Genomic DNA, 19,128 nt, shown 5'->3' on the forward strand with positions numbered 1-19,128 from the left:
AAAAAAAAAAGGTGAAGAGTAAGGAACTCAATTTGTGGGACATTTTGACATGTGTAACTGCACACAAGAGACGGGGGAAAACATGCTGGTTATTACAGCAAAATATTACAGAGTATAAACTATGTCTCTGGAAAGAATCACACACTACCATTAAGTTCTGGCTCCCCGCCAGCATATTAAACTTGATGAATGGACTTTTATGAATTCACACAACTGTTTTCAATGATGCTTTATTTACTACATACTGATGAGAAATTGTGCTTGAAACTCAACTTTTCTCAACTGTCACAAAGTTAGGAAAAGCCACAAGTGATGGCTTACAACGGTCAATCCTCTCACTTTTTTTTGCAGGGCTGTGTACGACTGCTAGACACAGAACCACACTTTCCCATCTCGTCTGGCTGTTAGGTCTTTTCTTCTCTCTTTTCCTCTAAAGCATTGTACTTGTTTAATAGAATTAATCTGAACTATTTGTAAGTCTTAAAAATGATGCAGGCATTTCCAGCTACCCAGGCATAACAGTTCATACAGGATGCTGTGACACCAGCGAAGGCAGCAATAGTGCACAGCTTCTGCTTTTTCCCTTCGTGAACTTCTGCAGCACGATTCCTATTCAGCTACACCATTCACTAGCAACCTTCAGCTGTTCTCCTCTCAGAAACCAAAGCAAACTTCAAACCCAAGGTAGTTTCTTGTCAGATGTTTTAACTGAAGAAACCTTACACAGTGAAATATTCCTTATCCATTATTTGCCTTCACGTCTAAGAGGTGAGACTAGCAATGTGAAAATACACATCCACTCCATTTAAATCAACTGAGGTTATGCACTACACCAATACAGTTTGTGCTTTAAAAGAAACAAACAAAACCACAACCAACAACAAGCACCAGGTTCTCTTTCTGGAGAAGGCTTCTCTTAATTAAAGGAAGTGCACTGCTTACTTTACAAACTGCTATACTTCGAGGAATTCACTGCAAGGCTGCTTGAAACTGTGCAATAGCAACCAGCTAGCACTTTGTGATGACAGGGCAGCTACAGTCAGCGAGGAGAACGCATGTTTATTTGACTGAGGCATATCCAAATAGTTTTAAGAACTTTCTAAAAGTATCCAAGTGTCTTGAAAGGAGTTGCTGGAGTCTGCTGAGTAACCATCACAACACAAAATAACAGACATCAAAGGAATTAAACCAAGCTTGCTAAGTGGCTTGGTATCGCAGATCAAAAGACTTAGCATGACTTAAACAATATCTAAGAAGTTTTTTCACGTGCAGTGGTTCACCCTAGACTCAAACCATTTAGAATAATGGTAAAGGTGTCCTCCCACAAGCTCGAACTACAAGAGTTCTAGTGCCATCACTTATCCTATATGACTCTCACTGGGAGAAGTCACCTTAATAAAGCTGCTCAAGTAAGCTGGAGGTGAGCAAAAGACTTCCTCAAATTCCCATTTTTAAATGGCAATGCATAATGCCAAGAGTAACAATTTGTGAGGCTTTCATGTGCATGTGTCAGCTTCACCTGACAGGGAAGACGAGGTGGAGGGGGTACTGCATTTATTTAAAGGTGAAACAGGAGCTTCGTGTTTCACTCCCAGGCAAAACAAGCTGTAGCAAGCATGTATTAAAAATGCACAATCATCCTGTCAATACAGATTAAGGTGACGTTCCAAAATGCAGAACTTTTGAAGCTGTAGGATTCTTGATTTCAGCTGATTCCGTCTAAACGGTGGCCACAATACATCATCAAAACGCAGGAACTCATAAAATAAAGAGACTGCTAAGTATTTGTTTTGAAAAGGCAGCAAATGTTCCTGAAACGATTTGAGCAAAAGGATTTAAGCCCACGTAGAGGACTGGAATACACTGCTTTCATTTATGGCATGTTCAATAAATCAGTAAAGCAATAAGCAGCAGAGCAGCACAGAAGGGATGATACCCTGTAATTCATGGGATGCCCCAGTGCAATAAGAATAAATGATTGATATTTGATTGATGCTTAAAAACATTTCCTCTACAGCATGGAAGACAGGGCAAATATATTCCTCTAAATAAAGAGCAAGACTTGCAAGTTAACTAAACTCAGCTTGTACATATAAATGTCCTCTGAAATGCTGAAAAGAGTTTTCTGTCTGGTAATCTACTGGACAGTATGACTACAAAGATTCCCGAGCTGACACTTGTTTCCATTCATAACTGGAAGTCCACTTAAGTGTCTAGGGAAAACAGTTTCTTCATTTCAGAAGCTACAGGTTCTTTAAGGAAATAAGAACTAAATGGAGAAAAATAAGACCATACTTAGCTGTATGCAATTGGACTAGGTCTCAAAAGCCTTTGAGAGTGGCTATTCCACTGCTCCACGCTGGTTTTAAGCTATGGAATATTTTCTGATAACAGGCCTCATTCCTGCCTCAGCTCCACACCAGTAAGGTTTTAGTACTGGGTGTGTGATGAGAGATGAAACCAAGTGTGAACAACTTTTGGGTCCCATGAGTAGGCTGACTGTTGAAGCTGTCAGGTTCAATTGCATCATTCCACATTATTCAGTGCCCCAAACTGCTCCCTAATTGTTAGGGGCTTAACATATTCAAACCTATTGTTTAGGCTAATGCTGAAATGCCTGCAGTTGAGTTTCCATAAAGAAAGGGGAGGGATTTTAATAGTAGTTAAACCATTACTGAACTCTCCTCCTTTCACGATAGGACAACGAGGATGGCTAGGACAGCCAATACCAAGACAGCTTCTTCATCAGTTTTTATCCAATCACCATCCCTTTCCCCCTCTGCTTTAAAAACAGTCACTGCTATGTTGTAGCTGTGCCTTATATTATGATTCTGCTTTACAGTTAGTGACAGATCACCTAATTACCTACTTGAGCCAAGACCTATTTGTCAATAGTAATTTTAAAAGTGATCTTTACTTCTTGTTTAAAATACAAACACACCACTGCCCTGCCTATATCCTTGAAGTATGAGTGCCAGATTGATATGGTTGGGGTCATCCCATTTACCAACCCTCCTAGGTTATTCATCACAGCACAATACTGTGATAGAGACACAAAACTGCTCCTTAACACTAAGTAACGAAATCAAGAGCACTAGATATTACCAGTAACTATTTCCAGCAACTATTACTTATGGCCAGCTACTACTGTAAACAGTATTTAAAAAAACACCCAAACCAATGCAGGTGAAGTTTAAAGCTAAATTCTGTTTGAGCTTTCTGCTGCACTTCTGAGATGTCACTAATGCTTTCCATGCATTTGTCCAGCGTCGTGAATATGGGAGAGAATGCAAGCACTACACCAAATATTAACATCACCTTACTTCATCTAGAAGTCTTCTCAAGCTGATGGGTTTTGGTCAATGGCAAGTAACATCTCTCTGAACAAAGTACTACTGAAAGTGATGTTGAAATGGAAATCTCCATTACAATTATATGAGCTTAAATAGTCAAAGGTATTAATGCCATCCACCCCATCCCAATGCTATCTGCATAATGTTAATCAAAGATGGATAACACACAGCTATATAAATTCATTGCTTTTCTTGAGAGGTGGAACAAGCTGCCTATCAAGTGACAGCAGCACAAGAAACCTGGCCTTATGCTTCCTAGCTTAGCTTTTACGCCTAGAATTTTTAAGGCCGGTTACACTACAGGGAGAGGGTAACAGTTGGCTTTTCTTGGGTATCCAGTGCAACAGGAAGAAAGGGCAAGAATAAAAGGAAGCAACAGCACAACTTTTGTTACCACCTTTAACTTTGCATGGGGGAGCCACTCTCCTCCGAATTCTGTTGGCTGTTGATCAGGGATGGCAGCACAGCTGGGCAGGCTGCAGCTAACTGCAGCAATACAACTGAATTTCTAGGAAGCCAAAAAGGATGTTCTGTCCAATCAAGAGCTCTTCATGCAGCACTTGCTTCAACACAACTCTTGGATGCTTTCACCACAAACAGGAAATGTGCTTAGAATTTCCAATTGTAAAAGTTTCCAATTAGAAAAATTAAACAACAACAACAAAAATATCAATTCCTGTTAACTTTTCTAGATGCCCAAAAATGCAGGTGGAATTGAGGACACCACAGAAAATCCTGAATAAAATGCTGTTTCCACATTCCTTCATGTAGCTTCTCAAGCCAACTAGCACAATCCAAAATGACATTACAATGCAGCAGGGTAAACACTCCTCTATGTTTTAACTAAGCAGATACTTCTAGTTACTTCTTTTTAACTTTATGTTTTCTCTTCTGTAGTTGTAAGCTAAACACAATTAATTTCCAAGCAAATGTATTGACTTCTTGACTGAATCAGCCTGCAGCACTATTGATGACTGCATGTGGAAAGTCTGCTTTTTACAGCTAACCTCACCTCACCTGCTAGCACACATTCATCACCAAGGTGAACCAACCCCTAACACCCACCGTAGTCTTTCACTTGTTCATCCTACAGAAACAATACAACATAACCCATCCCATACTGCCACCAGAACTGTCCAAGCACTTGGAAGGCACAGAATCACAGAATCCTTTTGGTTAAAAAAGATCTTTAAGATCATTGTGTCCATCCATTCTTTAACTCTACCAATGCTGGGGCTAAACAATGTCCCTCAGCACCACATCTCTGCCTCTTGGAAACACCTCCAGGGATGAGGAATCAACTGCCTCAACCATGAGGAATCAAACCGCCTGTTTCAGTGGTTGAAAACCCTGGGCATTAGAAGTTGCTTCTAATCTCCAATGTAAATCTCCCCTGGGGCAACTTGAGGCCATTTCCTCTTGGCCTACAAATCGAGGATAGGGAGAAGAGCCCTACCCCCATCTGGCTCCAACCTTTTTTCAGGGAGTTGCAGAGAGCCAGAAGGTTTCTCCTCTGCCTGTTTTTCTCCAGGCTAAACACCCCCAGTTCCCTCAGCTGTTCCTCACCAGACCTGTTCTCCAGGCCCTTCCTCAGCTTTGTTGTCCTGTGGACCTGCTCCAACACCTCAATGTCTTTCTTGGAGGGAGGGACCCAAATCCCAGGACTCAAGGTGTGGCCTCACCAGTGCCGAGTACAAGAGTACAACCACTGCCCTGGACCTGGCGGTCAGACTACTCCTGATACAGGCCAGGATGCTGGTGACCTTCTTGCCCACCTGAGCACACTGTTGGCTCATCTTCAGCTGGCTGTCAATCAAGTCCTTAAAGTTTGGGGTGTTTTTAACACAGATAATCAAAGTGCAATTCTACAATAAATGTTTTCACTACCTGGCTGAAATGAAAGAATTAACTTAAAAGTTTAATTAGGAGGCTGGAAAAGTTTAAATTAAATCAGAAAAAGTGTCTGTGATGTGCTAGAAGGAAAAAGAAAAGGCAACTTTTCAATCAAAGAGAGCATTAATTACAAACATCAAATGATTGTAATTAAAATCTGTATCCATGACACACACAAAAATCAGCCTATGGATACATTACTCACATCATTAGTACTGTTTAGGGTACTAACCAAAATATTACTTTCAACCTCCAGCTGTAATGAAGACTCTTGTTTGTGAGCAAGTAAATAAACACTGTCTTTGAGAATCAGTTGTTTTGATTAAATGCACAAATAAATCCCTTCAATTAAACCAAAACATCTAACCTTCAAACTGCAGCACTCAAGTATTTTCCAAGAGGAGCATGAATGAATGCAACTGGGAAGCACAGTGGGATTTGAAAGGCAGAATGAAAAATTAATGGCACACCTACAGAAACTAATTTATACCTCTGCCCAGTGTACAACAAGGGCACACCAAGTCATTAAAAACCACATGGGTAGAAGGTCTATCTTCCAATAATGTGGGGGAAAAAAAGCTATAACCCCAACTGTACTACCAGTTTACTCATCCCTTCCACATTAACTAGCCTGGAAATCAGCTAACATTCTAACCAATTCAAATCCATTTAGTTACAAACTAGATGCACACACAAAGATAGTTCTACAAAACCTTGCTAGAATGCTACCTTATTAAGAGCTGGCTGCTGGTTGTTGTGTATGTCTGTTTAAAAAGGAGGCTTTACAGACACCAGACCCTGGGATTCCTCCACCTCCCCCACAGATCAATCTGAAAACACAGCTACCCCATCAACACAAACCTCTTTTACCTCAAGTTTGTTCCTCCATCCTTTCTATCTACCTCTGGCTTCTTAGCACTTAACCTGCACGTGCTCTCCACAGACAATGGGAGCAGTATTGTACCCAAGAATCTGTTTGCCTCAAGACCATCTACCTGTAAATCAGGAATCACAATTTCACTCTCCTATTGCCTAGCAGGAAGAGTGACTTGATTAGGAAATAAACCCAGTATACCCATATTGTAATCTGTTTGCTTCATGGGAGCGCTCCAAAGGAAGCCAGACACTTGTGACATGGCAAATCAGGGATTGAAGAGCAAAGGAACTACTTTCTAGATAACCTATAACTTCAAAATAGTGATAATACATTTGTTCACAATCACTGCCACTTTAACCTTCTAAATAAACCTCAACAGTCTGCTGCTTAAGGGACAAACCCACCTAAAGCAGCAGCATTGCCAATGCCTGCAAGATCCTCAACATCTGACACAGGGCCTGCCAGGACCCTGCCTCAGCAAGGAACTTGGCAGCTCCTAACAAAGCACACACCAGGTAAATCTGAAATCGTTTGCAAGTCAAACCTAAACATTCAGCTTCACCTAAATATTTTTATTTATTCCTCACACTGCATACAGAGTAGAAAAATTTCACACTTCTCACACCCAACACCATTACTATTGTCTCAGGCAGCTAAATTGAAGTAGTGCTACACTCAGTTCAACGAAGAGGTCAATGTGCCTCAGTTGCCTGGAGACTGATGGTTGCTACAGCAGCACCAGATAAGCCAAGCTAAATAAGCTTCAGCTTGAAGGCAGAAAACATTTATTGCTAGAGCGAAACATCGATGCAGTTGTCTCAGCATGCAGCCCTGCACAAAATCCTGCAACTGCCTTTCTGACTACCTGAGCCTGGGGTAAGGCCAGCCACAGACATTCCCACTGAAGCAAGAGGAAAATACGAACAGTGAAAGATTTTTAATTGGGCTAAAGACTAGATTACTTGCAACTATGATTCCTTTGTTCTTCCAGTTGAGTCACATGTTAGAAGGAATTTTCCCTCTGGCTGTAAATTCTTCCTCCTTGCCACTCTCCTCCACCCCCACCCCAAAAAGCCTCAGATTGAATGAGAAGAAAATTGGATTTTTAGCCATTTTGCCTAGGAGTAACAAGGAATTAAACCGGCTTTTAAGTGCCAAACAAGAAAATTTAGCTGGGGAAAACCTTTAGTAGCATGATTCTTTCCCAGTTTTAATTTTGCAAGACTCGTGAATTTAAGTGGCAGTGACAGAAGCAGAGGGCAGTGGGTTTGGAAGGCAAGTCCCTGTTGTGCACTGCCGTCTGACACACGCCGCAGTGACCTCCACTCTGCCTACAGCACACCCAGGGGTGCATTTAGCACACCTCCTGCATCTACTGGTGCTGGTAACCTCTTGGTGGCAACGAGTCCCAAAGATGAGCAGCACATTTCTTTCACAATAATTTATTTCTTTTTGCTCTGGATGTGCTGACTTTTCCTTTCAGATTTTTTTCTCAGGCAGAGAGGGACCTGGGGGTGCTGGTCGATGGTAGGCTGAACGTGAGCCTGCAGTGTGCCCAGGCAGCCAGGAGGGCCAATGGCATCCTGGCCTGCATCAGGAACAGTGTGGCCAGCAGGAGCAGGAAGGTCATTCTGCCCTGGACTCAGCACTGGTTAGGCCACACCTTGAGTCCTGTGTCCAGTTCTGGGCCCCTTAGTTCAGGAAAGATGTTGACTTGCTGGAAGGTGTCCAGAGAAGGGCAACAAAGTTGGTGAGGGGTCTGGAGCACAGCCCTGTGAGGAGAGGCTTAGGGAGCTGGGGTTGCTTAGCCTGGAGAAGAGGAGACTCAGGAGTAACCTTCTTGCTCTCTACAACTACCTTAAGGGAGGCTGTACACAGGCAGAGGTTGGTCTCTTCTCCCAGGCAGCCAGCACCAGAATAAGAAGACACAGTCTCAGGCTGTGCCAGGGGAGGTTTAGGCTGGAGGTTAGGAGGAAGTTCTACACAGAGAGAGTGATTGCCCATTGGAATGGGCTGCCCAAGGAGGTGTTGGAGTCACCATCACTGGAGGTGTTCAGGAGGAGACTTGATGGGGTGCTTGGTTGCATGGTTTAGTTGATTAGGTGGTGTTGGATGATGGGTTGGACACAATGATCTTGAAGGTCTCTTCCAACCTGGTCTATTCTATGCTATTAAATGATGAGATGAACAGAACAAAGTAATTTCAGCACCCAAGCAGTCTGCGATCCATGGTTAAGATTTTACCTTTGACCCAGTGGGTAGGAACCTCTTTGGAGACATTTTATCACCATGAGGTGTTTTGATACAGTATCACAGTATCACCAAGGTTGGAAGAGACCTCAAAGATCATCAAGTCCAACACAGTTACATAAAATATGTTAATTTGTTTTCAGGTGTCCACTGTTCCCATGGATTAAAGAATTCTAGTGCCACAGTAGGGATATGATATGGGTTAAGCAAACTGCTTAACCCATGCACTGTCATCATCTCCAGATGTTTCCTTATTTATTGTAATTAGCACTCATACTAATGGTGATATAAATCCTCTTTAGGCAGAGGAGGGGAATACAACCAAGGCCACCACAAGTTTGTACAACCTGCTACTTTTGTTTTGGTTCTGAAAAACGCAAACAAAAGCAGCAAACAATAACACAACCACCACACACTGTAGGGCAATGTACACACTGAACTTAAGTAACTAAGAGAACTTATGAAACACCCTGTTGATCTGCAGGAAAGATCCCTTAACTCTAGATTACAGATTCAGAGATTGCGTGGGGTTGGAAGGGACCCTCAAAGGTCATCCTGCACAACACCCCTGAGGTCAGCAGGGAGATCTCCAACTAGATCAGGCTGCCCAGGACTACACTGAATCTGATCTTGAATATCTCCAGGGAAGGGGCCTCAACCACATCCCTGGGGAGCCTGTTCCAGTATTTCACCATCCTCATTGGGAAGAACTTCTTCCTGATGATCCATCCTAAATCTATCCCACTCCAGTTTCAAAACACTGCCCTTTGTCCTATCCCCACAGGCTCCTCTGAAGAGTCCCTCCCCACCCTTGCTTTAGGTGCCCTTCAGATTCTGTAATGCAGCTCTAAGGCCTCCCCAGAGCCTTCTCTTTTCCAGGCTGAACACACTAAATTCTTTCAGCCTGTCTTCATAGGAGAGGTGCTCCAGCCCTCTGATCACCTCCTCTGGGCCTGCTTCTGCAGTTACATGTCTCTTGTGTTTAATTACACCAAATGAATCAGCAGCAGTGACAGGAAGAGACTGGTATGACCAGTGTCATGATCACCAGAAACAGCATATTTTGGAGAATTTCAGCAATACATATTGTCAAAAGACCCATCTATGCTTTACAGAGATGATCTGTAAGGTTCCACCACAAGACACTCATTACTGGCCCTGGAGGTAAGCAGTAGGTATCTCTGCTTTCTGCACACTGGACTTCAGGAAAGCTGATCTGGCATTCAACAAGTCAATGACTTCTACACTAAAATACAGACTTCAGGAAGTGGCCCCAAAAATGTGAAGAATGTAAGGGTCTTCCTAAGTTATGAAAATCATCTCTGGTTACATGTCTAATGTAATTTACCCTAATTAGATCCTTTGCATTGCAAGAAAGGATTACTGCTTAGAGCATTTTGAAGGCTCTAGCTTTAAGTTGTTCTGATTCAAAGGTGTCTGCAAGAGTATTACCCTGAATTCTTTACTTAGCCACTACACATGGTTGTGATGTGTACCTCTGGGTACACAAAACAGAAAGCACACTTAGGCAGTCAACCACCCAGTGAAGTCTGAGATGGTCACATCTGTTACATCCCAATGTCCTAGGAGTGAGGGCAGCTTGGGTTTTGAACATGTATTCATTCCAGTCCCCAGAGAAAAGTTCATTAAACACTGACAGCTAATAGACCTGCCAGTTGCTAGAGTCCACAGAGAGGACAGCCCAGAAATTTCCCTTAAACTGACTTGGATTTTCTCCTGCCCAGCTCTAGCAAACTTCAGATGCTTACTTGAAACTTTCCTCCCTGCCTCAGGTTTACTTTGAGCTAAATATTTAACTATTTTAAATAAATAACTAACTAAACAAATAAGCAAGGCAGAAACAAGGCATGTTTCTTGGAGCAAGACTAGGGAAGAGAAGTGGATGGAAGAGTACCTCCCTTAGCCATACTCAATTTGAGAATATGACATCCATAATCTAAGGCTACAGCTACAAACTGGAGAGCACTATCTATCAGGTATGTGCATGTTACTGTCCCAGGAAAATGCCCAATTTTCCCTTCTGAAGACTTGGAAAAACAACCCCTCAAATTTTCAGCAAAGACTGCTTGTGGAAGATGTGCTCTTCAATCCCCCCTCACAATTCCATCACTGTTTTGGAAGGTGCAAAACTACCCCCAAAACTACTCCTAATCAATCTGTTGATGGGGACAAGACCCAAGAACAAAGTTCCTTTCTTCCTGTGTTTTCACTTATTTTTCCATGAGTGTCAGAGTAGAAAAAAGAGAAGAAAGTTCTCTTGATAGCATGCAAGATGATGGGCAAAGTTAAATTATGACAAGAAGAAAACCCCTACAACAGGAAAGCCAAACCAGTGTAAACTAGTGATGTGGAGAAAGAGCAGGGCACTACAGAAACCCAAGATTAGTGGCTAGGCTAATTCAGAAAGTGAGAAAATGAAAACCATAGGACAGAAGCCTCTGAAACATTGGTGCCCTACATTCAGAATCTGAAAAGATCTGAGCTTTCACATTCCTCTACTGTCAACAAATAACTCCAAATGAATTGGGGGGGGGGGGGGGGGAACTAAATAAGCCTTATCTCCCTCTAAAAGCTGGATCAGACAAAGGAGGATAACTAGCACTGCAGGAATGCCAAAGAAAACCCTGCTGGTTTCCCACTGCTCCTAAAGGGAGTAAAGCCAAGCAAACTTCAGAAGGGATAATGAAGTGATTAAAGCAAACTTCTTTCACTTAGAGCTGCAACTGAGTAGCAGCACCAACTGTCCCAATTAGCACATCTCCACCATGGAGGCAGCAGGTCATTACACTATGTTGATGAGGTCCTATCAGCCATCACAAATACCTCCTGGACCACAAGGAAACTAACAACTATTCCCTTCCCCTCTCTCAGGGCCAGCCACAAGGACGGCAGTCAAAGATACTTCTTGGCCTTTTCTTTCTCTTTATGAGCTGCTTGTGTGGCAAAAGAAGTGCAGTAAGAGGTGGGACCAGGTTAGTGACAAATACAGGCAACATTGCTTGAAATTGCCTCACTGATGTGCTTATTGCAGTCACTAAGCACAGATACCATCACAAAGGAGAAGGGAAAAAGGATAAGGGAAAAAAAAAACCACCCACAAAGTCAGAGTTTGATCCCATTACATTTCCAGAGTAAGAATAAAACCTGAACATTAATCTCTGTTTATTGAGAAATGTGAAGCTCAGAGTACTGAATCACACACCAAGGAGGCAATGAGCTACAAATGTTTAAAAGAAATGGCTGCACATGCTCAAGACACCACTGCCTGCAACTCCCACAGCCACTGAAACACTATCAAAATGAGACTCAGAGATTCACAGAATGGTTTGGGTTGGAAGGGACCTTAGATATCATCCAGTTCCAACCCCCTGCCATAGGCAGGGATACCTCCCACTAGACCAGGTTGCTCAAGGCCTTCAACCTTCCAGCCTGGCCTTCAACACCTCTGGAAGGGGCATCCACAACCTCCCTAGGGCAACCTGTTCCAGCGCCTTGCCACCCTCACTGGAAAGAATTTCTTTCTAATCCTCAGCCTACATCTCCCTTCCTCAAGCTTCAATCCATTGCCCCTTGCAAAATGTTCCTTCCCAGCTTTGTTGTAGCCCCCTGTAGGTACTGGAAGGCCACTATAAGACTGTAAGAGTCTTCTCTTCTCCAGGCTGAACAGCCCCAGCTCTCTCAGCCTCCAGCCCTCTGATCATCTTCATGGCCTCTTCTAGACTCTCTCCAGCAGTTCAATGTCCTTTTTATGCTGGTGGCACCAGAACTGGACACAGTACTCCAAGTGACAAGATACTTTAATGAGGGGACACAATCCTTGAACGCAGGAGTAAATACAGCCTGAGACATGGCTTTAACCAATGACTGGAAGAAAATCCAGTCCAAATCTTCACTCCCACTTCTGCAATCTGAGCCTGTATTCCCAACATGGAGAACCAAACAGCCACAGAGCCCTGGGGAGGGTACTGGGCACTCATTTAAGTCATCAAAAAGGACAGACAGCTCAGCCAATTTCAATCCTGTCTTGACCAAAGCATCAAACATTTCATTATGAAACACTAAACCTACTGAAACCATGCCTTTAAGAAACAACACTCATTTTTCAATCTAACCACCATCATTTCCTGATGAGCAGCGTACAAATCCTGCTGTATGTCACCAAAAGACACACAGATCACTGCTTTTTTTTTTAATGAATCACTAAGGATCAGAAAGAGCAATACAGCAAACTGGTACAGAACAACATGAAAGGCTGACCAAGTTTTAGCTGTCATTACAGGAAGTCTTTGAGATAAACTGAGCATAGGACCTCAGCGTGGTGCAAATTCCAACTTGGGAAATAGGGGGAAAAATTAACATCATAACCAAAATGACTTCTCAGCAAGAGCACACTAATGCTCACACAGAAGTTAAAGACATGCTTCTGAGGGAAAAGATATGTTTGGGAAGAGTAATTTGCTGTTACATGCAAAAACAAAAGCACCAACAAACATGCCAAGAGGATCACTCACAGCAAATCAGGAGCAGGGATTTGTGGGGGTTGTACCTTCCCTCCTGTATCCCTTTTCTCCCCCTATAATCTTGCAAGAGTTAACTGCACTAATGAAGCCTCACTGAACTAAGCAGTGTAAGCTACCTAAGGCCATACCCAGACACAGGAAAACAAAGGAGGAACAGCATGAAGAAAACCAAATCTCTATGTCCAGCAAGTAGCATTTTACTAGACAACTGATTACCACCTCAGGAGGAACACCAGCATCTAAATTCAGTTATGGCACAGCATGGAACACAAGCTAATAATCTTTTCTGGATTTATTAGATTGGAAGGAAAACTGAGTGACAGGAGACTCACAAGGTGACCACAAGGCCCATACTGTGCATTTCTCTTGAAACCAAACAAGCCCCATGTTTATCTTCTGACAGGGTCTAACAAACAGAAGTGATGGTGCACAAGTCTCGCTCATTTAACTTTCCCACATCATTTTTGTCTCATCCAATCTCAGTGTCCTTTTCAGGCCACTGGTTACTCATTCCATACGAAGATGTTGTTCCTTGCCACTGTTCACTACCATGGCTCCTCTTGCACCTCTTTTGACATCTCATGGATCTGTTTGGAATAGAAACTGACTTCTCCTTTTAACATTAATTTCATTTGTCCTCTGACCACCTTGTCAACACAGGCTGGTGAGGTCTTTCAGCAGTGATAGCTGATCCTCACTGAGGGTTGGACAAGACCTTTGGAGGTCCCTTCCAACCCAGACTATTCTATGATAACAGCTCATGGCATAACCCAGCATCATCAGTAAACTTGGCTTCTGTTCTTCCTCCTCTTCCCAGATCATTTAGGAATGGGTTGAGCTGTACAGCTGTACAAAAAGCCACAAGGCTGATCTTTCCAAGTCTCTGATGGTAAACCTGTGAAAACTGAACACCTCCTTGTCTGGGATATCTGAAATCTTACAATCTGCTACTGTACTATGACACAACCTCTCCCCTTATCTCCAGCCCACTCAATTTAAGTGTCTTCAGTGAGTTATGGTGTGCAACACTCCTTGGGAATTAACTGAAATTACTAACTCCAAGTGGTTGTGTTTTCCCTTCACAAAAGCTATACTGGCTCTTTGCCAAAGCATCATGGGTTTCATTACTTATTCATCCAATTTGAGGTGAAATTGCCCAGTAGGTTGCTACCTGTAACATCAGAGTGTTATTTGATACTGAAATGTATTGTGTTGGCCTGCACATGGCATTGCTGCTCTCTCTGTACTGTACACACAGAAGTATGTATGTACTAAGCTTGATTTCAACCCCAGGAACTTCAGTAAGTGTAGAATCCTGCACTTGAGGAGGAACAACAACAGGCACCAGTACAGACTGGGCATCATTCTGCTGGAAGCAGCTCCATGGAGAAGGACAATAAGGCATCCATGGGACACCCATGTGTCCTTGTGGCCAAAAAAGCCAACGGTGCCCTGGGGTGCATCAGGAGAAGTGTGGCCAGCAGGTCGAGGGAGGTAATCCTCCCCCTCTGCTCTGCCCTGCTGAGACCACCCCTGCAATACTGTGTCCAGTTTTGCACTCCCCCATTCAAGAGAGACATGGATCTACTGGAGGTAGTCTGAGAGCTATGAGGATGATGAAGGGACTTGAACATCTCTCCTGGGGTTGTTTAATCTGGAGAAGGCTGAGAGGGGATCTGATCCATGTCTGTAAATATCTGAAGGCTGGGTGTCGAGATAAATGGACCAGTCTCTTTTGGGCTGTGTCCACTGATACAACAGGAACAAGAAGTATGAGCTGGAACACAGGAGGTTCCACCTCAACATGAGGAGAAACTTCTTTGCTGTGAGGGTGCTGGAGCCCCAGAACAGGCTGCTCAGAGAGGTTGTGGAGTCTCCTTCCCTGGAGACTTTGGAGACCCATATGGATGTGTTCCTGTGTGACCTGCCCTGGGTGACCCTGGTCTAGCAGGGAGGTTGGACTAGATCTTCTGAGGTCCCTTCCAACACCTAACATTCTATGATTTTAATTCTTCAGGTTTATATCCACTGTCTTTAATCATTATACCCTCTATGAATTAAAAGTGGATAGCTTATATGCACATACTAAAGATTCCCATCAGAAAATGAAAACCACAAGAAACACAAAGTATAAACCCATCACCACCAGTGCAGCATTCCTTCATGCTTACACTCCCATCACTGTGGCTCTCCACACCTGTAACTTGGCACTTTCTTGCCTTGATAAATGCAGCCTTACCCAATTTAGGTTAATAAAAGAGTTCACTGTATTTTTCTGGTTCATTAATTCAAGTCTGTCACCCTTCTGCACTGCTCCAGTGCCTCCCTTATCCCTTCATCACCAAACACAAATTACAAGTTCATAGAATGGTTAGAGTTGGAAGGGACCTTAAAGTTCACCTAGTCCCAACCCACCTGCCACGGGCAAGGACACCTTCCACCAGCCCAGCTTGCGCAAGTCCTTCATCCAGTCTGGCCTTGAACACCTCCAGGGATGGGGCATGCACAGCCTCCCTGGGCAACCTGTTCCAGTGTCTCCCCACCCTCACTGTAATGAATTTCTTCCCAATATCCTATCTAAAATCCCCCACTTCCAGCTTTGATCCATTCCCCCTCATCCTATCACTACAAGCCCTTGTAAAAAGTCCCTTCCCAGCTTTCTGGTAGGCCCCTTTCAAGAAAGGGCTAAATTTGCATGCTCTTTCCAATACAAAACTACGGCATATAAATCAGCTTTCATTTGCTAGCAAGATGTCAGCCTTGGCCACCTCTTTGCCAGGGTTAGTCTTAGTCATCCATTTGTCAAGCCTCCCAAATAAACCCCTCTGCTTTGTAACTGCTACCAGCCTTTTTTGCATGAAATGTGCAAAGCTCTCTGCTTTCCTCCTTTAAACCCTTTCTTAAAACATGGCTGATAACAGACATTGCCTAGAGCACTGAGGAACTGTAGCCAGCATTTATGCTACCAGTCATAACAGAGTCATTATTACCACACACTTTCACGGATCATTTTGGATGTGGGACTGGTGCAATAGCAGGAGGAACTTGCAGCCACTCTAGCATTTGCATCACAAACACAGCATTTCTTAGCCTGTTTTCCAAACACATCACCGTTTAACATCGAGAATAAGCAGGGCAAGAAGACTGTTTGCTATCTTAAACTCTTGTGATAGTTTACCTGAGTTGCAGCAACAACAGTAGTTATAGAAGGCGCAGTTGAAGGTGACAGAGCTCCCACTTGCTGCAAGTGGCCTGAAGCCTGCTGAGGTAAATGAGAGCTGGAAACGGGAGTGCTAGATCCTGAGCCAGATACTGCATTTGGAAATGATACTGCTACATCATTGCTGCTAAAAATACCTGAAAAAAATTACAAAAACGATTACATGCATCTCCCTCTCTCCCCCTCCCCTTGGTTTTATTTTTTATTTTTAGTAGCCATGTAAATATGCAGTAGAAAAATTAATCAAGACAAACAAGATCACTTAATACATAATGCAGAAAAGCTCCTGAGTGGACATTCTAACCATGCTGGTGGTTGAAAGCGTTCTCGTCACCTGACATCCTACGGTTCAGGGATCACAGATTGATTCAGGTCGAGGTTTTTGTAAACCACGTGCGTTGCAAACTGCTCAAGTATTTAACAGTAGCAGCATTTTTGGGCTAAAATGCCTGCCTTCAGCTGAGTCTGCTACCAGAGTTTGTTCTTTCAGTGAAATGCTGTAGAATGAAGTACTGGGGCTGTGTAATCGAACAGACACGAGAGAAACGGGGCGGGGGGGGGGGAGGGGGAAGTACTTTATAACTTTAAAGCACAGCGTTTCTAAACAACATAGGTTGGTCCAAAACTGTCATTTTGGCAGCTAAGGATTGCCTGTGTGTTTTCAGAAAGGTACTGACAGCAAGCCTGAGGACAGAGTTCTCAGATTTGCTGGTAGAACTGGGCGGGATTTCATTGATTCGCAAACTCAAACTCCATCCGTGATCTACGAATGCTTGGCACATTTCTGCTGGAGCAGCCAACAAGGAAAGGGACTACACAAGTTAACATTAGCCACACTTGTACGGGAGCAATTTAAACAGGAAGAGTTCATACCCCTCTGTGAAGCCATTACTTCTGTTCATCTACATGCAGGGTAAGGTTCAGTATATAGGTTGGGGAAAAAAACCCTACTGACCAGAAGCCCAGGACAAGAAGTAGTACCTGTCTATGAAACTGTTAGGCTCCACGTGCATTAGATAAGTGAGCTGTCAGCTGGCCAGGGAATATCAAGCATGGCAGCACTGAACTGCAGTTAGAGGAAGAGTGCCACAGGGAGTAAACAGAAGTAGAATGAACATGGTTAGATCAAAAAAAGCAACAGAACTGAAATGCCAGTTAGAAGGCAAAGGGTGGAGCTAGTTTGTCACTCATACAAATAATGATCTGGAGAAGGCAGTGACAATAAGAAGATAGGCAATGTTCAAACACCACTCGCCACCCAGCAATCCCTCTGAGCACAGGCAGTCAAGGGAGACCATCATACAAACCCACACAGAATAAGCAAACACCGATGCACCTTCAATTCCCTGCCTCTGCTAGCTGCCCAGAAAAACGTGAGAGAAAACCAGCCAGACCCAGAAGAGAGAGGAAATATGAACAAACAGCTGAAGACACATTCTGACAACAGGTTTTTTTCTTGCCTAGGTTAGTGACTTCTTGTCATCTCATCTTGTCCCCAGCCTCTTGCTCACAGCACAGTTCCATACCTGCTCCACTCTTCTACTGACCTCCGTATCTTTTTCCATTTAGCACCTTCTGGGGTCATCTTCCCCTTCCACTTTGGTTTTTTTTTTGGTCACCAACCCCAAAGTCAACAGTGATGGCATGACTAACAGCTAAAAGTTTCTTAATGTGTTCACTTTGTTAGCACCTTTCCCCAGTTAGATCTGCCTCACCTAACTGGACAACAAAGTCTATGGTGTAGATCCTACACAGCACCAAACCAAACATGATTAACCACTAGACCCTTGCTACTGAGTCTTCTCTTAAATGTGACATAACTACAACCACAAAACCTGAAATACACCCCAGGCCCTCAAAACATTTGTTTTTTCAAACCTGATTTCCATCAGAGATTTCAAAATGACACTTTTTGACCCTTTGTATCTTCAAGGTACTAAAACAACTAAATGTACACAAATTCATGGAAAAGCTGAGATTCTCATGCCCTCATCTGCCTTCAGGAACTGTTCATTTTGAGGGTAAAAATAATGAAACATCACACCACTGAGGATTAAATCTTAAGAGCTGATCATCAGGAATGCTGTCACTGTCATATTGCATCAATAACAATGAGTGGAGAAGCCAAAAATTTTGGTAAGAGTCAAGTTAGCGAAAAAGAAAGAGGTTTTGCCAGCAACAGAAACTCTTTTCCCCTTCATTTTCCAAAATCTGACATATGGAGTAACTGGAGAGTTTCTGCTGACTTTATTTGAATGCTAAGGTTTATTCTTCCTCTTAAAAGCAAAACTCTGGGATACAAGCAGAGACCAAATCACAGGCATAAAACTGATTTCAAAAGAAAGACAAGCAGCATAGTTTTTCAGTGGAATGGGGTAAGCTGTTGTTTGTTGCTAGTACTAGCAGCTGTAGTAGTAGTAGTAGTATTAAAAACACTCTTTGTTGCTGCAAATTGCAGGACACACATGACTTGTGTGCACACTCTGTTGGGGTGGAGTATTTCCATTTAGCAATACCTTACTCAGTATATAAAGTACATGCACCTTCAGGAGTTAGTCGTGCAACCAAGAGATTGCCCCATGCAAGCATCTGAATAAGAAGTGTATGCTGAGCACACAAATAAATCCTTGATTTTCACACTGTCTCAAATATGTCTGGATAAAAACCTACGTGCACATCACATTAGAAAGTCAAGAAAGCACATGCTTATAATGTCTCAAACCCCATCATGTTGTCCTGTTGGAGTTTGGGAAGAGATAAATCATTTTGTGGATCAGGAAGGAAGAATAATGAAAGCCTGAACAAATCGCTATAAACCACATGAATGTTTAAAACAAACAAATCACCTTGAGGTCCTTGCCATATGCTGAAAAGCCAAATAGCTACAGCTTGTGATGAATGGCATGGTGTCATTTGCCAGAGGCATAAACAGCAGGGTTAAATACAACCTTCAGCATTTTAAACCGCAATGCACTTCATTCATAGAACAGTTTG

General features: G+C 43.1%; 1 protein-coding gene across 3 annotated transcripts in view; it reads right to left on the reverse strand.

Moving 5' to 3' along the window:
* The window catches only part of MLLT10 (MLLT10 histone lysine methyltransferase DOT1L cofactor), a 125,429-nt gene that overhangs the window by 19,435 nt on the left and 86,866 nt on the right, over positions 1-19,128 (reverse strand). For all 3 annotated transcript variants that reach the window (XM_068146337.1, XM_068146338.1, XM_068146340.1), the window contains one exon: positions 16,093-16,271. In XM_068146337.1, the coding sequence (XP_068002438.1) occupies positions 16,093-16,271 (179 nt within the window). The remainder of the gene's footprint in view (positions 1-16,092; positions 16,272-19,128) is intronic.

This window comes from Melanerpes formicivorus, unplaced genomic scaffold (genome assembly GCF_026170545.1).
Source record: "Melanerpes formicivorus ecotype bairdi unplaced genomic scaffold, bMelFor1.0.p_v2 SCAF_13, whole genome shotgun sequence".
NCBI lineage: Eukaryota > Metazoa > Chordata > Aves > Piciformes > Picidae > Melanerpes > Melanerpes formicivorus.